General features: G+C 37.4%; 1 protein-coding gene across 3 annotated transcripts in view; it reads left to right on the forward strand.

Moving 5' to 3' along the window:
• NBEAL1 (neurobeachin like 1) overlaps window positions 1-23,266 on the forward strand; it is a 161,692-nt gene that overhangs the window by 82,104 nt on the left and 56,322 nt on the right. For all 3 annotated transcript variants that reach the window (XM_059928503.1, XM_059928504.1, XM_059928505.1), the window contains 7 exons: window positions 2,947-3,035; window positions 5,159-5,734; window positions 6,072-6,247; window positions 7,088-7,241; window positions 7,532-7,660; window positions 12,243-12,548; window positions 12,643-12,792. In XM_059928503.1, the coding sequence (XP_059784486.1) occupies window positions 2,947-3,035; window positions 5,159-5,734; window positions 6,072-6,247; window positions 7,088-7,241; window positions 7,532-7,660; window positions 12,243-12,548; window positions 12,643-12,792 (1,580 nt within the window). The remainder of the gene's footprint in view (window positions 1-2,946; window positions 3,036-5,158; window positions 5,735-6,071; window positions 6,248-7,087; window positions 7,242-7,531; window positions 7,661-12,242; window positions 12,549-12,642; window positions 12,793-23,266) is intronic.

Raw genomic sequence — 23,266 nt, forward strand, 5'->3', positions numbered from 1 at the left:
ATAGCATAGTACCTTACTTGGTAGGCCTTCAGTAAATGTTTATTGACTGAGTGATTAGTAAATAATTGAGTCTATGAAAAGAAAAGGACACTAGAGAAAATATGTACAAGATATTCTTTTTCCTTTCAGAGCTTAAATTCTTTTTTTTTTAGAAATTCACGTTCTTTTATTTATTTATTTATTTATTTATGACTGTGTTGAGTCTTCGTTTCTGTGCGAGGGCTTTCTCTAGTTGTGGCAAGTGGGGACCACTCTTCATCGCGGTGCGCGGGCCTCTCACCATCGCGGCCTCTCTTGCTGCGGAGCACAAGCTCCAGACGCGCAGGCTCAGTAATTGTGGCTCACGGGCCCAGTTGCTCCGTGGCATGTGGGATCTTCCCAGACCAGGGCTCGAACCCGTGTCCCCTGCATTGGCAGGCAGATTCTCAACCACTGCGCCACCAGGGAAGCCCCCAGAGCTTAAATTCTTAAAGGGAAAATGAAAACTAATTTCAGATATTCTTTTTTGTTTCTAAGTTTGCTTTTATGAACCTTTTTTTAAGTACTTCCTACAAACTACAGAATTTTTGTCAGATGCTAGGGGTTCAGAAAGGTATAAGATAAGGTTCTTTGTCTTGAGTGGTTTATCATCTCATTGAGAAGACATGTACATAAAAAGATAAATACAAGTATAAGATCAAAGCAGTATCGACAGTATGTTCAGGCAATCAAAATAAAAGAACAGCTTTTTAGGGTTTAGTCAGGAAGATGTTAAACATTCTAAGCCTATTGTCTTTGTAAAATTTGAACATATCTACAATTCCTACTTAAAATGAAACAATTATTTCTGCATTTATATGACTATTACATACAGTTCTTTCTTTGAGAAAGAAGAAAGCTGGAGGCATCACACTTTCGGATTTCAAACTATACTACAAAGTTATAGTAATCAAAACAGTATGCTGCAATATGCATAAACATAGACACATAAACAAGTGGAACAGAATCAAGAGCCTAGAAATAAAACTATGCATGTACAGTCAACCAGTATTTGACAAGGAATCCAAGAATATTTAATGGGGGAAAGATAGTTTATTCAATAAATGTGATTGGTAAAACTGGATATGCACTTGCAAAAGAATGAGAATGGACTCCTGTCTTACACCACCCACAAAAATTAACTCAAATGGATTAAAAACTTAAATGTAAGAACTGAGCTGTAAAAATACTAGAAGAAAACATACGGGAAAAACTCTTTGACCTTGGTCTTGGCGATGATTTTTTGCGTGTGACACCAAAAGCACAAGCAACAAAAGTTAAAATAAACAATGGGACTAAATCAAACTAAAAAGCTTCTGGGGACTTACCTGGTGGCACAGTGGTTAAGAATCCGCCTGCCAGTGCAGGGGACACGGGTTCGAACCCTGGTCTTGGAAGATCCCACATGTTGTGGAGCAGCTAAGCCTGTGTGCCACAACTACTGAGCCTGCACTGTAGAGCCCATGAGCCACAACTACCGAGCCTGTGTGCCACAACTACTGAAGCTCACACGCCTAGAGCCCATGCTTCACAACAAGAGAAGCCACCACAATGAGAAGCCCGCTCGCCACAACTAGAGATAGCCCGCACACAGCAACGAAGACCCAACACAGTCATAAATAAATAAATAAATAAATAAATAAATAAATTTGTTTTGAAAAAAAAAAAAAAAAGCTTCTGCATAACCAAAGAAACCATCAACAAAATGAAAGGGCAGCCTATGGAATGGGAGAAAATGTTTGCAAGTCAAATCTGATAAGGGGTTAAAATCCAAAATATATAAGGAATTCATGTAACTCAATAGCAAAAAATCCAATTAAAATATGAGCGAAGGACCTGAATAGACATTTTTTCAAAGAAGATATGCAAATGGTCAACAGATACATGAAAAGGTGCTCATCATCCTTAATTATCAGGGAAATGAAAATCAAAACCACAATGAGATATCACCTCCTTCCTGTTAGTTTGGCTGTTATCAAAGAGACAAGAGATAATAAGTGCTAGTGGTGAGGGTGTGGAGAAAAGGGAACCCTTGTGTGCTGTTGGTGGGAATGTAAGTGGTACAGCCACTATGGAAAACAGTGTAGAGGTTCTTAAAAAATTAAAAATAGAACTATCATATGATTCAGCAGTCCCTCTTCCATGTATATATCTGAAGGAAATGAAATCATATCTCAAAGAGGTATGATCTGCAGCCCCATGTTTATTGTACCATCATTCACAATAGTCAAGGCATGGAAACAACCTAAGTGTCCATCAATGGATGAATGAATAATAAAGATATGGTATATGTATATATATATATATATATAATGGAATATCAGCCATAAAAAAGAAGGAAATCCTGCCATGTGCAATAACATGGAAGAGCCTAGAGGGCATTCTGCTAAGTGAAACAAGTCAGGCAGAGAAGGAAAATACTGTGTGATCTCGCTTACATGTGAAAAAAAAAAATTGAGACAGAGTAGGTTGGTAGTTGCCAGAGTTGGGGCAGTGGGGGAAACAGGTGAAGGTACAAGGGGTACAAACTTCCAGTTATAAGTAAGTTCTGGGGATCTAAGGTATAGCATGGTGACTATAGCTAACAATACTGTATTGTATATTTGAAAGTTGCTAAGAGAACATATCTTAAGTGTCCTCACCACAAAAAGAAATATAGTAACTATGTGAGATAATGGGTGTGTTAACTGACCTTATTGTGTAATCATTTTGTAATATATACATAGATCATCATGTTTTACACCTTAAACAGTGTTTTATGTCGATTATATCTTAATAAAGTTGGGGGAAAAAATAAAGGGCATCTGTTGTTGACAGCAGGAAAAAAATAAAAATGAAATGATTGTCAGCCTTTATGTATAACTATTACCACAGTTCTTTCTCTGGTTTTCTCTAGTATTTAATTTTAACTTTTTTTTCCCATCATAGATCCTGCTATTAATTTCAAAGATCTGTTATCTGTGGTATATATATCTCACAGAGCACGTATAAATGTCAGGGTGGTCATCTGCAGAAAGGTTAGTAAACTTTAAAGATGTACTTTAAAAATTGCAGTATCATTGTATTGTGAAGAACTTTTAGATTGAGTATTTTTCACCAGATATAAGTTTAATATCTTTTATATGACATAATTTTATAGTTCCCTTTTTTGAGGTGAATTAACTTTATATAATCATAAGAAATCAGCATATAAATTTGTTCTTCTTAGCCATACATGAGCTCCTGGAAATAATGCCCTTTCCAGAGTCAAAAATGTATTACCAGAGAATATTTTCTTTATTCAGAACCTTTTGTTGTGACCATTTTTAATTCAAACACCATATTTTAGAGTTTCTGAATCTCTTAACCTTTGTGGAAAGGATTTTTCTATAGTTTGTTTATGAGTGTATTCCAACAATGATTTACCTTCAGTCCACTCATTTAACCTCTAAGTCGATGAATTGCTACCCCGTACGCTTCTTCCTGATTATATCCTTCTCTCTCCTCTACTGGCAACCACTGACCAGTCTAGTATTTAATTTGCTTCCTTGTTTTTCTTTTTAATTTTAATCCTATTATGTCACAGTACCTTTCCATCAGTAAATCTGGATATATCTTTCTCTTTAACAGCTACGTAGTTTTTTATTCTATGGCTATTCTATAAAAGTATTATCTGGTTCCCAGCTGACGGACATTTAGATTGTTCCCTGTTTTACCGTATTAACAAACTTCTGTTAGGAACATATTTTTACATCTGTCTTTACCTATCCATGGTAATATGTATGTAGGACATAATTCATGAAATGTAATTTTTCTGTCAGAGAGTATTCACATTTTACATTTTAATGGATTTTGCCATGTTTTCCTTGAAGCAAGTCATGTAAATGGATCCTTTTCCTTTCGGTGTGCAATTAGAAACCTCTTTCGGTGCAGCCCAGTTTTTATTCATTATGTGTTTATAAAATAGCTGTAAAATAAGTCTGAAAATTTTAAAGTCATGAAGTCATGAAAAGTTTCTTTGCCAACCAAAGGTTAATATGTTCAACTTAGTTAATGTGTTTAAAATTGTTATTGTGCACTGCTGCAGTAATGGTAGCTCACTGATTGACGGCATTAAGTGAGGAAAGAAACTTAATGTGTCATCATGACTCACTGCGACTCACTGCTTTCTATATCAGCATCAGTGTACATAAGAACCATTAATTTTGAAGTCCGCACCAACATAACTCATTTCCTGCTATGAAATTTCTCAGAGTTAGAAATTCTGATAAAAGAGATACTCTGTAAACACTGGGAGCCAAAGTTCTTTTCATCTACTTAGAAGTTTATTGGCTTTGTGATTAAAATGGCTTAAAGATCTTAACAGCATTTCTGATAGTGTTTGAGAACTTGTTTTTATCCAAAAAATGTGAAGTCAGTTAGGATACTAGAGGTCATACACATTGCCATGTAAATGTCTACTCTTTAATTTCAGTTTCTTATTCCAGCTAAATATCAGCATCCATCTCATTGGAAATAGTTTTCTGGAATTAAAGTTCAGTTTTTGTTTTGTTTGTACCATGTAGAGTTAATGAAAAAAAAATGTTTTTGCAAAAGCAGCCATTAACTTTGCCTGGGGAAAAAATGAGGTGGGAAAACATTCTTGGTGTACCTAGGTTCTGTCAAAGTTTCTTATGTGTTCTAGTTTACTCCCTAACCATAGTGCCAGAACTGTGCCTGGCACATAGTAGATGTTCAGTATTTACTAAACAAATGTACTAGGCTCATGGAAAGTACTTAGTTGAGAGGATATAACTTTATTACATTTTATTTATACCTTAATTCTATCTATATTTTTTCCTCCAACCAAATTAAATTAATAACGTGAGTGTGTTGGTATGTGGAGGATTATTTTATCTTTTTTCCTTTTTTATCTTTCAGCAAATATTTGAGTACATCCCAACTCTAGATATACAATAAGTAATATGCAGATTAGTTAAAAACACAATGTCTGCCCTCCAAATAGTTTCTAATCTAGTTAAGAATATAATGGTTTGAAAGTATATCCTTCCAAAGTTTCTTATTAAATTACTTTGTCATTAAAATAGCTGAAAAGAAACTGTTTTTGATGTAAAGTACTGTATACTTTTTGACGAATTTTGCATTCTTAATCTCTTCACAGATTTTACAGATTTTACAGTCCCAGTCAGATGCAGCACATCAAATATCTCAACAAGTGGGTTGGCAAGACACTTTAGTTAGGCTTTTTTTAAAAGCAAATTTTGAAAATGGAAATACTCTTCATAAGCACAGTAAGGCTGTTGTAATGAAAGACAATGATAAAAATATATCAGCTGAAGATATGAAGAGGAACTCTGATGAAAAGACAGATGAGGAAAAAATCAGCTCTTTTGCCTCAGCTCATGTGTCTTCAGATCAGTGGAGTTTGGAGGATAGACACTCCCTAGACTCCAACACACCATTATTTCAAGAAGATAGCTTGATGGGAGAATTATCTTTCAAATCAGAGAATCGAGGAGAATTCTGGCATAATAACCCTTCACATTTGAGTTTAGATCTCAGTGGAATTGATTCATGTGAACTGAGTGAGAGTGGAAGTCAAATGCCAGACAGCTTGCCTAGCACGCCATCCCCGATAGAGTCCACTAAGTCATTTTCTGTGCAGTCTGACAAAGAAAGCAGCATCACAAATGATGTGGGCTTTAGTGATGACTTCTCTTTACTTGAAAACCAAGAGGTAAGATTACTTATTTGTCCAAATGTGGTTTTATTTTTTTTATGTCTGACCTCAGAAATGTGTGATTGTTAACAATTTCATGTATTATTCGTGTTCCAAGTCTCATGGTCTAAGGTATTAGAAGCCTAGAAGTCACCAAATTGTGAGTGTCTTGAGAGCAAAGCCAGTGTCTTATTCATCTTTACATCTCTAGGGCCTTCGTAGTGAAGTTCCAGGTTCATGCAGCCACCTTAAAAATACGTTGAATGATTATAATTTATGTACCTGATGGTTCTCATTATGTGCTTTTAACACCCCCTCCCTCTAATAATTTCATATTACTTTCTCTTTTATATAGAGATGTGAGGAAGAGCTTATTGAATTACTGACAAATATTTTGAACTGTGTAATGTGTAAGGGACTAGAAAAGTCTGATGACGATACTTGGATTGAACGGGGACAAGTGTTTTCGGCACTAACTAAACCAGGAATATCCAGTGAGCTACTTCGACCATCAGATGAAATAAAACTAATGTAAGCATTCAGTTGGTGATATGCCCTCTCCTTTTGGAGTGGGCAGGAATCCAAAATAATATTTGTTATTGAACCTTTATTCAGTGTTCAGTGGGTGTAGAGAGAGAGAAAAGGAGAAGCTTTGTGCTCAGCCCTTCTCCTGTCTGTTGCCATTCTAGTGGGATCTAGAGAGAAATCCAAAACTAACTCCAGTGTGAGGATATTTAATTCTTACATTAATTTGGATTCTAAGTGATTATATATTCCTTGTTTAAGTTGTTTTCTGCAGTATCTAAGCACTTGGTGCATGTGTTCTACCGTCTTGTCCAAATTTGAGTGCTTCCATGCTAAAGGAAGGTAGTAGTGTTTTCGGGAAAATTACTTCTCTAAAGCTTTGAGTTCCCTGCATATGATAGAACACTGTACCAACAGCACACTAGAACAGAATTACTTTTTTGTTTTTCCATAGGGCTAGACTCTCTGTAAGGCATAAGGCTTTCTTCCCTAACATTTCCAATTTCAGTTTTAAAGAAACTTTTAAGTATCTCATGGAGGCTGGAATGTGAATTATTTTCATAGCTTTTTTAAGGTCAAGTCAAACAGGTAACTTTTACTTTGCCTTTTAATATTAGGTATATTAAAGATAAGCACTCCAAAGATTAAAAAGTTGCTTCATTATTACTAAATACCATCTACAGTGTCTTATACCTGCCAGTGATACTGTATCTTTGGAGATACATTCTTATTAATAAATAACGAGGTTTGTTGTTGCTGGTTTGTTTTTGTTTCTGTTTTTGTTTTGGTGACCTGTTATTTTTATAAATTTAAAATGGTTTTAAGAGGACTTTGTTTTATACTTAGTTTGCTACAGAAGATGTTAGAATGGGCAGTCACAGAAAACAGAGAAGCAAAATTTAATCCAGTAACTGCTGAAAATGCTTTCCGACTCATGCTGATCATACAGGACTTTCTGCAGTCAGAGGGACTAGTTAATTCGAACATGTGGACTGAGAAGGTGCAGTAACATCTCTTTGAAATTATTTTTTTGGTAGTGAAGGACTTTATTCAAAGAAAGAAATTTTGTATCGCCTCTTTTCAGAGCATTAATCAGATGCAATAAACATGGATAAGATGTGATAGTCGCAGATTTTGTTAACTCTTACTAGGATGATTCTTTTGGCTTTTACCAACTTAACATTGAATTAGTTTTGAAATATTTATGTTTTGTATTAATGTTGGGAAAACTCATCATCAGTAGATTTAAAAATGGAATATTTTTATTTCTCAATTTTTCCTTTGTGTTAGCTTTTAGAGGATATGATGCTGCTCTTCGACGGTCTGTCAGTTTGGTATTCTGAAAGTCCAGTATGGGTGAAACTCTCTCAGATTCAAATCCAGATGCTTCTAGGCTTCATTGGAAGGGGTAATTTGCAGGTTTGTCAATTCTTTTATGTTATTTTATATACTCACATGCAACATAGGAATTTGTGCAGTAACTGAATGGCAATTATGTTTTCAGCGTTTTAATTTTTTAATTAGTTTCAAAAATATCATGATTTAACTCTAGTTTCAATTTTGTGAGATGAGAAAGAAGCTTGAGAGGCAGCTAATCGATTCTTTTTTCCTGATGTTTATGATTCAGTATAATTTAAGGTTTCCTTTTAGAGGATTTATATATAGCTTATATTAGAGGGCTTTACTCACATCATCTACATTTAGTATAGCTAGGAGCTATACAGCCTGCATAGACTTTTATACGTGTGAAGTTTAGGGCTTGCATTTTTAGGAAAATTATTTTTTAAATTGTTCTGTCAAAATCTTTTTCTGTACTTAATAATCCACTAATTCAGTTTTACATTTATCTCATTTTTCTTCATTTATTAAACACTTACTGAATACCTACCAAGTGTTAGCATTGTGCTAGGTTTCTATTATAAAGATAAATAAAAGATGGACCCACAGAATATTTATTATTTTCAAAAATTTTAAAGGTTGGGAAAACTCCATGCAGATTTTAGTCTGTCATCTTTCTATTTACATTGGATGCTTGTGATTACCTGAATTGGATTAGTCATGACATGTATCGCATGGTTATTTACCTGGCCCTTTTTATTTTCTTTTGATAATCGTTTCTAATATAAACTTGCTATAATATTGATAAGAACATGAGGAGGTTAAAATACCATAAGGTTGCCCTATTTTAAAAAGACCATATTTTTCAATAGATACTCTTTTCCAGTCATTAAAGAAAACATACTCATTGTGGAAAGTACACAAAAAACATAAAGAGAAAAAATAGATAAAACATCCTTCATCCCATAGCCTAAGAGAAAACAGCTGTCAATATTTTAATGTTTTTTCCTCTGTATATATTTTTTAGGATGATTAAAACCATCATATATTTTGATAATTTTGTGTTCTTTTTTATTTTTCTTACAATTATATTAAACTCATTTCCCCGCGTTACTAACTTTTTAAAGATAGTGGTTTTTTTCCTAATCATAAAGGTAACACATGGTCATTGTAAAAAACATGGAAAAAGCAGAAAAGCTAAACAAAAAATAAACATTCTGATATATGGATGATGAAAATTTGAATTGTACAGCTTTTAAATACAGTTTGAAAATTATATGAACTAAGAACTTTAAAAAAAGTTATTATACGCTTTGTCTAGTAATTCTACTCTAAAACTATATCCTGAGGTAATAATCTAAAATACCAAACAATATTTGTACACATAGATGTTCATTGTAGTTTTCTTTTTTTCTCCATCTAGAAATAGAACAAAGATAACTTTTTTGGCTTTTTTATTAATATGAGTCTGGTGGCTGTTAAAGCCCTTGCAGCCAGCATACCAGGTAGTTCTTTTTTTAGATATTAGAACTCTGTTTTTTTCCACTCATGATCACCCTCAGTGTTTTTCTCCTTGGTGAGATTTCCAAGGAGAAATAAAATGTCTGTTTTAATTTGCTCACGATTAAATATCCAGTGCCTGTACCATAGTAGGACTCTATAAGTACTTATTAAATAAATGAAGTGTGCAGCATCTACAGATAAGACTGATCCTATCAACCAGTAGTTAGTGACCTATAACACTTCTCACTAGCTACTTGTTTAATTTCACTCTCTCAGGAATAAAAGCATATTTCCCTGAGGTTGTGCATGTTAAAGGCTGGGGAAGGAACCCCTTCCCTTATAGGGGTTTAAATAGAGTTGCCTGCAAAAAGAATCTGGCTAGCAAATTTGTTTTGTTTGGCCCGTACATTATTATTTAATTGCCAGCATTTAAGTATTAGGAGATTTCACATAAATGCCAGGATTTCCCAGCTTGTCTTTAAAGCAGGACTGAGTAGTTGTTGATTTATTTAGATGCAGCATATGGTCACAGCATTGTCTGGGTTTCTGCTCCTTCAGTTGTCTTAGCTCAGCCAGTGATTCTCTTCACTAGCTACACATGAAATCACCTAGAGGAGCTTTTTAAAAATGCTTTTGTGTGGGGCATCACTCAGTAATTAAACAGGGGAACTAGGGCCCTGGTATTTTTTGTCATTTCTCAGGTGACTGTAATGTAGTACTCTTTATAATGTGAGGGCAGGGCGATCATATCTATGTGGGGGGGGGGGGTTGTGTGTATGTATCCAAAGTTAAATCAGTGGTAAGTAAATCATTGTATTCACTGAAAGTGTCTTTATACTTTTAAATAAACGTATAAACTTATAGTTATTTAATACTGTGATACTAAGTTAAAAGCAAAGCACTGAATATTCAACCTTTCATGTGAATAGTATTTTTAAAAACATATAGCAAAAGAGCCCAGAATATTAACATTGGTATTTCCTGGATAATGAGATTTTATGACCTTTTGTCTCACATTTGTTGGCCTCTATTGGGTTTAAGCTGCTTTAGTCAGATTCAGAGACTAAAGTGAAGGGATTTGGGGAAAACCTGAGAAGGGTAGAGAAGCTTCACTAGTAGAGGCTTAAGTTAAAAGTAGAAAAGTTAAAGTTTTGAGCCATCTTAGAGGTTGTTTCCTCCAATGCTGTTTGCTTCTTTAAGTCTTGCATGGAAAGACTGCCTGAGATCCCTTATTGTTGCCTTGGCCTGCAAAGACATGTGCATACAGCTCAGATCAGCTTTTGGCACACATATATTCTTTTTTTTTTTTTTTTAACATCTTTATTGGAGTATAATTGCTTTACAGTGGTGTGTTAGTTTCTGGTTTATAACATAATGAATCAGCTATACATTTACATATATCCCCATATCTCCTCCCTCTTTCGTCTCCCTCCCACCCTCCCTATCCCACCCCTCTAGGTCGTCCCAAAGCACCGAGCTGATCTCCCTGTGCTATGCGGCTGCTTCCCACTAGCTATCTATATTACATTTAATAATACATATAAGTGCATGCCACTCTCTCATTTCGTCCCAGCTTACCCTTCCCCCTCCCCTTGTCCTCAAGTCCATTCTCTATGTCTGCATCTTTATTTCTGTCCTGCCCCTAGGTTCTTCATAACCATTTTTTTTTTAGATTCCGTATATATGGCACACATATATTCTTGAAGTGATGTCAGTTTTTAATATTTCCTTTCTTTCTCTTGCTTTTCTTTATTTTGAAAGTAATATGATCCAAAATTGGGTTATAGGGTTAAGGGAGAAGGAGACACTTTATATCATTTGTCCTGTTTTGGTTTTAAGACTTCCATCTTTCTCTAGTCTAGATGAAAGGAGGCCCTTTTGTGACCAATTTACCTTTCTAGGATGGAGTTTAAGGCCAGAGCTTAAGAGTAATATAGCATATTCCTTTGCCTAGGTTTGTGCCCTAGATATGTATTTTCCTTGGGAACTTTACTCAGTTGCCTGTTCACTGTCCTTTATCTATAAGAATGCTTTTGATTCCAAATAACAGAAATATCAATGCAAGCTGACTTAGTTAAGAAGATTCATATAGTTGAAAATTCCATAGCTAAGATGAGTTTAAGGCATGATTCAGTCAAGGCTCTAGTTCCATTTGTTCGCTGTTCTCACAGCATTGCTCTCCATCATGTCAGCTTGTCTTAAGCTGGCTGCCCTTATTGTCACAAAATCACTGCCAGCAGCAATTAAGGCTACATGCTTCCTTGTTCATATCCAGAGAAAGAGAGTGCTTCTTCCTAGAGTCATTGTTGGTAGACAGTTCTTCATGGATCTCTTGTGAATACAGACACTGGATGCCTTTGTGATGAACTGTCTTTTTGAGGATGCATGTATAGTGAACAGCTTGGGAAGACAGAGATGATGTCTCCCTCCAGAGCAAAAGCAGGTTTGTTTACTGTCCAGTATAATAAAGATAATGTCTCCTTCCAAGGCAACGTTCAGGTACACTTACTACCGAATTTAAAAGACTTGTGTTCCCTTTGCTTGGGGTTCCTCTCCTATAATGCAACCACTGGGTGTGCAGGCATCATCCAGTTCTGTTCATTTCTCACCATGGAATTACATTTGGGGGAACAGGGCAAATGCTGATATTCTGGCTATTGCTAATGCTGTAGATCTTTGTCTCGGATCCAGGAGTCTCATTCTTCTGCCAGCATCTATGAAACAGTGGTAGGCTAACTTGTCAGCTTGGAGATGAGGTATTGATAAAATCCAAGCCCTTTCACAGTTCTTTACAGTTATTGTGTAAAAGTTGTGTCTTTGCATGATAAAGCTATCCCTGAATGAATCCATGTGACAAAGACAGTGACATGAGTTGACTGAAAGATGAGTTGCCTGAACCAGTCAGTGTGGCAAGGGGTTGGATATTCTGTTTGGTTTCTATCTTTTAGAACTAGAGATGGAGTCATCCCCAAATTCTTGCAAACTCTCTGAAGGAGTAGAGTGGATGTTGGGGTGATTAATTATCAACCTCTTAACTTTTCTGTATATTCCAAATTAAGCATGGGTTACTTTTATAATTTATTTTAAAAAGCAACTTCAAGAGGAGCCAAAGAACTTTGTTATCACTAAATATCTGCCTTATTTTACTATTTTGCTCCAGGTTTGTGCAGTGGCATCAGCTAAGCTAAACACCCTTCTTCAGACCAAGGTGATTGAAAATCAGGATGAAGCATGTTACATTTTAGGGAAGCTGGAACATGTTCTAAGTCAATCAATCAAGGAACAGACTGAAATATACTCATTTCTGATTCCGCTTGTCCGTACCCTGGTTTCCAAAATTTATGAGCTTCTCTTCATGAACTTGCATCTGCCTTCTTTACCTTTTACCAATGGAAGCTCTTCATTTTTTGAAGATTTTCAAGAATATTGCAGTTCAAATGAATGGCAAGTTTACATTGAAAAATATGTAAGTTTTATCTTTGTTGAGTGAGGTTTCTATACTAAATTATCATTTTTATAGAAACATGCATTAAATTTTGCGTATGTATATTTTTTATAAGATTGTACCTTATATGAAGCAGTATGAAACCCATGCATTCTATGATGGTCATGAGAGCATGGCACTATACTGGAAGGATTGTTATGAAGCCTTAATGGTGAATATGCATAAACGAGACCGGGAAGGGGGAGAGAGCAAGCTCAAGTTTCAGGTAAAAATTATTAAATGTTTTTAATACCAGTTTCTTATGTTGATTTCAAGCATTTAATGTTCAAATGAGAGTAATAACAAGACTGAACTTTGAAAACGAACAGTATTTCTTTTATTTTTTAAATTTTATTTATTTTATTTTTTAACATCTTTATTAAGAGTATAATTGCTTTACAATGGTGTGTCAGTTTCTGCTTTATAACAAAGTGAATCAGTTATACATATACATATGTCCCCATATCTCTTCCCTCTTGCGTCTCCCTCCCTCCTACCCTCCCCATCCCATCCCTCTAGGTGGTCACAAAGCACCGAGCTGATCTCCCTGTGCTATGCGGCTGCTTCCCACTAGCTATCTGTTTTACGTTTGGTAGTGTATATATGTCCATGCCACTCTCTCACTTTTTCCGAGCTTACCCTTCCCCCTCCCCGTATCCTCAAGTCCATTCTCTAGTAGGTCTGCATCTTTATTCCCGTCTTGCCCCTAGGTTCTTCTGACCATTTTCTTTTATTTATTTTTTTTTCAGATTCCATATATATGTGTTAGCATATGGTATTTGTTTTTCTCTTTCTGACTTACTTAACTCTGGATGACAGTCTCTAGGTCCATCCACCTCACTACAAATAACTCAGTTTCATTCCTTTTTATGGCTGAGTAATATTCCATTGTATATATGTGCCACATCTTCTTTAGCCATTCATCCGATGATGGACACTTAGGTTGTTCCATGTCCTGGCTATTGTAAATAGAGCTGCAATGAACATTTTGGTACATGACTCTTTTTGAATGATGGTTTTCTCAGGGTATATGCCCAGTAGTGGGATTGCTGGGTTGTATGGTAGCTCTATTTTTAGTTTTTTAAGGAACCTCCATACTGTTCTCCATAGTGGCTCTATCAGTTTACATTCCCACCAACAGTGCAAGAGGGTTCCCTTTTCTCCACACCCTCTCCAGCATTTATTGTTTGTAGATTTTTTGATGATGGCCATTCTGACCGGTGTGAGATGATATCTCATTGTAGTTTTGATTTCCATTTCTCTAATGATTAGTGATGTTCAGCATTCTTTCATGTGTTTGTTGGCAATCTGTATATCTTCTTGGGAGAAATGTCTATTTAGGTCTTCTGCCCATTTTTGGATTGGGTTGTTTGTTTTTTTGATATTGAGCTGCATGAGTTGCTTGTATGTTTTGGAGATTAATCCTTTGTCAGTTGCTTCATTTGAAAATATTTTCTCCCATTCTGAGGGTTGTCTTTTCATCTTGTTTATGGTTTCCTTTGCTGTGTAAAAGCTTTGAAGTTTCATTAGGTCCCATTTGTTTATTTTTCTTTTTATTTCCATTTCTCTAGGAGGTGGGTCAAAGAGGATCTTGCTGTGATTTATGTCATAGAGTGTTCTGCCTATGTTTTCCTCTAAGAGTTTGATGGTGTCTGGCCTTACATTTAGGTCTTTAATCCATTTTGAGTTTATATTTGTGTATGGTGTTAAGGAGTGTTCTAATTTCATTCTTTTACATGTAGCTGTCCAGTTTTCCCAGCACCACTTATTGAAGAGGCTGTATTTTCTCCACTGTATATGCTTGCCTCCTTTATCAAAGATAAGGTGACCATATGTGCGTGGGTTTATCTCTAGACTTTCTATCCTGTTCCATTGATCTATATTTCTGTTTTTGTGTCAGTACCATACTGTCTTGATTACTGTAGCTTTGTAGTACAGTCTGAAGTCAGGGAGCCTGATTCCTCCAGCTCCATTTTTCTTTCTCAAGATTACTTTGGCTATTCGGGGTTTTTTGTGTTTCCATACAAATTGTGAAATTTTTTGTTCTAGTTCTGTGAAAAATGCCAGTGGTAGTTTGATAGGGATTGCATTGAATCTGTAGATTGCTTTGGGTAGTAAAGTCATTTTCACAATGTTGATTCTTCCAATCCAAGAACATGATATATCTCTCCATCTATTTGTATCATCTTTAATTTCTTTTATCAGTGTCATATAATTTTCTGCATACAGGTCTTCTGTCTCCTTAGGTAGGTTTATTCCTAGATATTTTATTCTTTTTGTTGCAGTGGTAAATGGGACTGTTTTCTTAATTTCTCTTTCAGATTTTTCATCATTAGTGTATAGGAATGCCAGAGATTTCTGTGCATTAGTTTTGTATCCTGCTACTCTACCAAATTCATTGATTAGCTCTAGTAGTTTTCTGGTAGCATCTTTAGGATTCTCTATGTATACTATCATGTCATCTGCAAACAGTGACAGCTTTACTTCTTCTTTTCCAATTTGGATTCCTTTTATTTCTTTTTCTTCTCTGATTGCTGTGGCTAAAACTTCCAAAACTGTGTTGAATAATAGTGGTGAGAGTGGGCAACCTTGTCTTGTTCCTGATCTTAGTGGAAATGGTTTCAGTTTTTCACCATTGAGGATGATGTTGGCTGTGGGTTTCTCATATATGGCCTTTATTATGTTGAGGAAAGTTCCCTCTATGCCTACTTTCTGGAGGGTTTTTATCATAAATGGGTGTTGAATTTTGTCGAAAGCTTTCTCTGCATCTGTTGAGATGATCATATGGTTTTTCTCCTTCAATTTGTTAATATGGTGTATCACATTGATTGATTTGCATATATTGAAGAATCCTTGCATTCCTGCTGTTTGATTCTGTTTGCTAGTATTTTGTTGAGGATTTTCGCATGTATGTTCATCAGTGATTTTGGCCTGTAGTTTTCTTTTTTTGTGACATCTTTGTCTGGTTTTGGTATCAGAGTGATGGTGGCCTCGTAGAATGAGTTGGGGAGTGCTCCTCCCTCTGCTACGTTTTGGAAGAGTTTGAGAAGGATAGGTGTTAGCTCTTCCCTAAATGTTTGATAGAATTCGCCTGTGAAGCCATCTGGTCCTGGGCTTTTGTTTGTTGGAAGATTTTTAATCACAGTTTCAATTTCAGTGCTTGTGATTGGTCTGTTCATATCTTCTATTTCTTCTTGGTTCAGTCTCGTAAGGTTGTGCTTTTCTAAGAATTTGTCTATTTCTTCCAGGTTGTCCATTTTATTGGCATATAGTTGCTTGTCGTAATCTCTCATGATCCTTTGTATTTCCTCAGTGTCAGTTGTTACTTCTCCTTTTTCATTTCTAATTCTATTGAGTTGAGTCTTCTCCCTTTTTTTCTTGATGAGTCTGGATGATGGTTTATCAATTTTGTTTATCTTCTCAAAGAACCAGCTTTTAGTTTTATTGATCTTTGCTATCATTTCCTTCATTTCTTTTTCATTTATTTCTGATCTGATCTTTATGATTTGTTGCCTTCTGCTAACTTTGGGGCTTTTTTGTTCTTCTTTCTCTAATTGCTTTAGGTGTAAGGTTAGGTTGTTTATTTGAGATGTTTCTTGTTTCTTAAGGTAGGCTTGTATAGCTATAAACTTCCCTCTTAGAACTGCTTTTGCTGCATCCCATAGGTTTTGGGTTGTTGTATTTTCACTGTCATTTGTTTCTAGGTATTTTTTGATTTCCTCTTTGATTTCTTCAGTGATCTCTTGGTTATTAAGTAGTGTGTTGTTTAGCCTCCATGTGTTTGTATTTCTTACAGATTTTTTTCCTGTAATTGATATCTAGTCTCATAGCATTGTGGTCGGAAAAGATACTTGATACGATTTCAATTTTCTTAAATTTACCATGGCTTGATTTGTGACCCAAGACATGATCTATCCTGGAGAATGTTCCATGAGCACTTGAGAAGAATGTGTATTCTGTTGTTTTTGGATGGAATGTCCTATAAATATCAATTAAGTCCATCTTGTTTAATGTGTCATTTAAAGCTTGTGTTTCCTTATTTATTTTCATTTTGGATGATCTGTCCCTTGGTGAAAGTGGGGTGTTGAAGTCCCCTACTATGATTGCATTACTGTCGATTTCCCCTTTTATGGCTGTTAGTATTTGCCTTATGTATTGAGGTGCTCCTATGTTGGGTGCGTAAATATTTACAATTGTTATATCTTCTTCTTGGATTGATCCCTTGATCATTATGTAGTGTCCTTCTTTGTCTCTTGTAGTAGTCTTTGTTTTAAAGTCTATTTTGTCTGATATGAGAATTACTACTGTAGCTTTCTTTTGATTTCCATTTGCATGGAATATCTTTTTCCATCCCCTCACTTTCAGTCTGTATGTGTCCCTAGTTCTGAAGTGGGTCTCTTGTAGACAGCATATATACGGGTCTTGTTTTTGTATCATTCAGCCAGTCTATGTCTTTTGGTTGGAGCATTTAATCCATTTACATTTAAAGTAATTATCTATATGTATGTTCCTATGACCATTTTCTTAATTGTTTTGGGTTTGTTATTGTAGGTCTTTTCCTTCTCTTGTGTTTCCTGCCTAGAGAAGTTCCTTTAGCATTTGTTGTAAAGCTGGTTTGGTGGTGCTGAATTCTCTTAGCTTTTGCTTGTCTGTAAAGGTTTTAATTTCTCCGTCAAATCTGAATGAGATCCTTGCTGGATAGAGTAATCTTGGTTGTAGGTTTTTCTCTTTCATCACTTTAAATATGTCCTCCCACTCCCTTCTGGCTTGCACAGTTCCTGCTGAAAGATCAGCTGTTAACCTTATGGGTATTCCCTTATGTGTTATTTGTTGTTTTTCCCTTGCTGCTTTTAATATTCATTCATTGTATTTAATTTTTGATAGCTTGGTTAATATGTGTCTGGGTGTGTTTCTCCTTGGATTTATCCTGTATGGGACTCTCTGTGCTTCCTGGACTTGATTAACTATTTCCTTTCCCATATTAGGGAAGTTTTCAACTATAATCTCTTCAAATATTTTCTCAGTCCCTTTCTTTTTCTCTTCTTCTTCTGGGACCCCTATAATTCGAATGTTGGTGTGTTTAATGTTGTCCCAGAGGTCTCTGAGACTGTCCTCAATTCTTTTCATTCTTTTTTCTTTTTTGAAGAGAAACCAGAGTATCATTCCTTTTTCTTTATTCTGCTCTGTGGTAGTTATTTCCACTATTTTATCTTCCAGGTCACTTATCCATTCTTCTGCCTCAGTTATTCTGCTATTGATCCCTTGTAGAGAATTTTTAATTTCATTGATTGTGTTGTTCATCATTGTTTGTTTGCTCTTTAGTTCTTCTAGGTCCTTGTTAAACGTTTCTTGTATTTTCTCCATTCTATTTCCAAGATTTTGGATCATCTTTACTATCATTATTCTGAATTCTTTTTCTGGTAGACTGCTTATTTCCTCTTCATTTGTTAGGTCTGGTGGGTTTTTGCCTTGCTTCTTCATCTGCTGTGTGTTTCTCTGTCTTCTCATTTTGCTTAACTTACTGTGTTTGGGGTCTCCTTTTCGCAGGCTGCAGGTTCGTAGTTTCCGTTGTTTTTTGTGTCTGTCTCCAGTGGCTGAGGTTGATTCAGTGGGTTGTGTAGGCTTCCTGGTGGAGGGGACTAGTGCCTGTGTTCTGGTGGATGAGGCTGGATCTTGTTTTTCTGGTGGGCAGGTCTACGTCTGGTGGTGTGTTTTGGGGTGTCTGTGGCCTTATTACGATTTTAGGCAGCCTCTGTGCTAATGGATGGGGTTGTGTTCCTGTCTTGCTAGTTGTTTCGCATAGGGTGTCCAGCACTGTAGCTTGCTGGTTGTTGAGTGGAGCTGGGTCTTGGCGTTGAGATGGAGATCTCTGGGAGATTTTCGCCATTTGATATTACGTCGAGCTGGGAGGTCTCTTGTGGACCAGTGTCCTGAACTTGGCTCTCCCACCTCAGTGGCACAGCCCTGACGCCTGGCTGGAGCACCAAGAGCCTGTCCTCCACACGGCTCAGAATAAAAGGGAGAAAAAAAAGAAAGAAAGAAAGAAGAAGATAAAATAAAATAAAATAAAGTAAAATAAAATAAAGTTATTAAAATAAAAAATAAAAATTATTAAGAAAAAAAATTGTTTTAAGTAAAAAAAAAACAAAAAACAAGAAAATGGACAGACAGACCCCTAGGACAAATGGTAAAAGCAAAGCTATACAGACAAAATCACACACAGAAGCATACACATACACACTCACAAAAAGAGAAAAAGTTGGAAAAATATATATATCGTTGCTCCCAAAGTCCAGCTCCTCAATTTGGGATGATTCGTTGTCTATTCAGGTATTCCACAGATGCAGGGTACATCAAGTTGATTGTGGAGATTTAATCCGCTGCTCCTGAGGCTGCTGGGAGAAATTTCCCTTTCTCTTCTTTGTTTGCACATCTCCCGGGGTTCTGCTTTGGATTTGGACCCTCCTCTGTGTGTAGGTCGCCTGAGGGCGTCTGTTCTTTGCTCACACAGGACGGGGTTAAAGGAGCAGCTGATTTGGGGGCTCTGGCTCACTCAGGCTGTGGGGAGGGAGGGGCACGGATGCGGGGTGAGCCTGCAGCAGCAGAGGCCAGCATGACGTTGCACCAGCCTGAGGCGCGCTGTGCGTTCTCCCTGGGGAAGTTGTCCCTGGATCACGGGACCCTGGCAGTGGCAGGCTGCACAGGCTCCCGTGAGGGGAGGTGTGGATAGTGACCTGTGCTTGCTCACAGGCTTCTTGGTGGCTGCAGCTGCAGCCTTAGCGTCCCATGCCCGTCTGTGGGGTCCGTGTTGATAGCCGCGGCTCGCACCCGTCTCTGGAGCTCCTTTAAGCGATGCCCTTAATCCCCTCTCCTCATGCACCAGGAAGCAAAGAGGCAAGAAAGTCTCTTGTCTCTTCGGCAGCTCCAGACTTTTTCCCGGACTCCCTCCCGGCTAGCTGTGGCGCACTAGCCCCCTTCAGGCTGTGTTCACGCAGCCAACCCCAGTCCTCTCCCTGGGATCCGACCTCCGAAGCCCGAGCCTCAAGTCCCAGACCCCACCCGCCCCGGCGGGTGAGCAGACAAGCCTCTCGGGCTGGTGAGTGCTGGTCGGCACCGATCCTCTGTGCGGGAATCTCTCCGCTTTGCCCTCTGCACCCCTGTTGCTGCGCTCTCCTCCGTGGCTCCGAAGCTTCCGCCTCCGCCACCCGCAGTCTCCGCCCGCGAAGGGCCTTCCTAGTGTGTGGAAACCTTTCCTCCTTCACAGCTCCCTCCTACTGGTGCAGGTCCTGTCCCTATTCTTTGTCTCTGTTTTTTTTTTCTTTCTTTTACCCTACCCTGGTACATGGGGAGTTTCTTGCCTTTTGGGAGGTCCTCTGCCAGCGTTCAGTAGGTGTTCTGTAGGAGTTGTTCCACATATACATGTATTTCTGATGTATTTGTGGGGAGGAAGGTGATCTCCGCGTCTTACTCTTCTGCCATCTTTAAGCTCCTCCAAGTTGTACTCACTCTGGCCCGCGGTCCCAAGGACTGTCACGGCTTCGGCTGGTGGGGCCCCTCCAGAGCCGGCAGCCTCAGTGAGGCTGCCCTCCCCTCGGGCTCCAGGGCAGTTCAGTCCAAACAGTATTTCTTATTGTTTGTCTGAAAATTATTAGAGAATTGGAAGAAAAACAGATAAGTAACAACTTAAAAATTAATATCAAAATGTTCTGTACATAGTGATTAGGTAAAAAGTCTATCAAGCTGATAGTAGACATCTTTAAGGAGGCTGAGTATATATCAGTGCTTAGAGGGAAATTTATAACACAAAGTACTTATACTAAAAAAGAAGAAAGGCCTCAAATTAATAAGTTTATTCTACCCTAAGGAACTTGAAAAAGTAAACTAAATTACATTAGTTTGTTTTTTTTGTTTTTGGTTTTTTCTTTGCCGTGCCACGCGGCTCATGGGATCTTAGTTCCCCGACCAGGGATTGAACCTGAGCCACCACAGTGAAAGCACCGAGTCCTAACCACTGGACCGCCAGGGAATTCCCTACATTAGTTTTTAAATAAGAAATGATTAAAGAGCAGAAAGCAATGGAATTGAAAGCAGAAAAACAATAGAGAAAATCAGTGAAACCAAAATCTACTTAAGATATCAATAAAATTGTAAACTTCTAGCCAAATTGAGGGAAAAAAAGTGAAAAATTACTCATACCAGAAATGAATCACCACTGACTTCACAGACATCAACATGATAATAAGGGACTACTACAGGCTAATCTGTGCACATAAATAAGATGATTTAGATGAAATGGATGAATTTCTTGACAACTACAAATTTCCCAAACTAATTCAATAATAAGTAGATAACCTGGATAGTTCTCTATCAATTAAAGAAATTGAGTTTATAGTTAAATACCTTCCACAAGGGAAAACTCTAGGCCCAGATGGTTTCAGTGCCAAATTTTACCAAATGTTTAATGGAGAAATTACACCAATTCCTCACACTCTCTTCAGAAAATTGAAAAGTGGCATAACTTCCCAACTCATTATATGAGGCAGTATTACCCTCATATTGAAACCATACAAAAACAGTGCAAGAAAACTGAAGACCAGTATCCCTTGGGAACATAGGTGCAAACCAAATCTAGCAATGTATAAAAAAAAAATACATCACAACCAGGTAGAGTGTCTGTTGGGAATGCAAGGCTGGTTCAACATTTGATGATCAGTTAATAATCAGTCACATTAATAGACTTATCAAGAAAAAGTACATGATCATATCAGTAGATGCAGAAAAAGCATTTGACAAAATTCAACATCCATTTATGATCAAAGTTTTTAGCAAACTAGGATTAGAAGGGAATACCTAAATCTCTACAAAAATCATACAGCTAGCTTCATATTTAATGGTAAAAAACTGATTGCTTTCCCCGTAAAATAGAGAACGAGGGTGGAATGTTCACTTTCACTCTTCTTAGTCACTATTGTACTATAAGACATAGCAAATGCAATAAGAATATAAAAAGAAGAAAAAAACAGTTATATTGGGAAGGAAGAAATAAAACTATTTGCAGATCACATAATTATCTGTGTAGAAAATCTTAAGGAATCTATCAGAAATCTCCTATAATTAATGAATTTAGCAACATTGCAGGACACAATATCAATACACAAATTTAATCATATTTCTATATACTAGCAACGAGCAATAGGAAACTACAATTTAAAAAAAATACTATTTACAATAGGTCTAAAAAGAATGAGGTACTTAGATATCAATCTAACAAAATATGTACAGAATCTATATGCTAAAAACTACAGAACACAGATGAAACAAATTAGGGAAGACCAAATAAAAACATATGTTTAGGGCTTCCCTGGTGGCGCAGTGGTTGAGAATCTGCCTGCTAATGCAGGGGACACGGGTTCAAGCCCTGGTCTGGGAAGATCCCACATGCCACGGAGCAACTAGGCCCGTGAGCCACAACTACTGAGCCTGTGCGTCTGGAGCCTGTGCTCCGCAACAAGAGAGGCCACGATAAGTGAGAGGCCCGCGCACTGTGATGAAGAGTGGCCCCCACTTGCCGCAATTAGAGAAAGCCCTCACACAGAAACGAAGACCCAACACAGCCAAAAATAAATAAATAAACATGTCAATTCATTTAAAAAAAAAAACAAACAAAAAAAACAAGTGGTAGAGAAAACAATCATATTAAAAAAACAAAAAACAAAAACAAAAACAAAAAAACAAAAAAAAACATATGTTTATTCCATAACTTAGGTATAAAAAGAAACATTTGTAATCCATCACTACTAATATTTTGGTATATTATCCTTCCTGTATTTTTATGTATATTTGGTTTAACCAAAATGGTAGTTTCATTTGCTACTACTTTCTTAAAATGTACTGTGAACATTTTTCCATGCCATTATATGATTGTCTAATATTCCATTATATTATGTATTAGAAGATTTAAACTTATTTCCCGGTTTTAGACCTAATTTACCAGTTTTTTCTTTATTATAAATAGTATCGATCATCTCTGTAGTCATATTTTTACGCTTATCCAGAAAGACTTCCCTAGAATAAGTGGAATTACCGGTATGGAGCAATTATGATAATAATTACTGTTATATTGCTCTCAAAGAAGTTCTACCAATTACTATACCAACCAGCATTTTCTCTGTAACTTCACCCTTAGCTTTTCTAGAAAAACCTGATTTGAGAATATCCTTATGGGGGTGCACAGGCAGGATGGCGGGCGGCGCTGAAGTCCTGGGCAGCTGGGGTGGCAGGGGTGGCCGGGTGGCCCCCGCAGCACGAATGCTGCTGCCGCTGCAAACAACGGACCTCTGCGTGTCACGCCAGCACGGCACTCTTCGGGGCCGGGCGGCCACCCCGCGTGCACGGCCAGAAGGCTGGGAAGCCAGCCAGCCAGCCACACGTATTCGCCCTAAGCGTGCCTTTCCCGTCCACCTTGGAGGCGGAGATTGCCCGTGGGTCCCTGGCCCCAGGTGCCGAACCGCACCAAGGGGCGGTTGGGAAGGAGCTCATAGCGGCAGCATCCTGGCGGTACGCTGGAGAGCTGGATTCCTGCCTTCTCCGAATTTCCATCGTCAACTTTCTTGACCAGCTTTCTCTGGTGATACGGACCTTGCAGTGCTTTGGGCCCCCTGTTGCCCGCTAAGCCAGGGCTAGGGAAAGGGGTTAAGGTC

The sequence above is a fragment of the Balaenoptera ricei genome, chromosome 7 (genome assembly GCF_028023285.1).
Source record: "Balaenoptera ricei isolate mBalRic1 chromosome 7, mBalRic1.hap2, whole genome shotgun sequence".
Taxonomy (NCBI): Eukaryota; Metazoa; Chordata; class Mammalia; order Artiodactyla; family Balaenopteridae; genus Balaenoptera; species Balaenoptera ricei.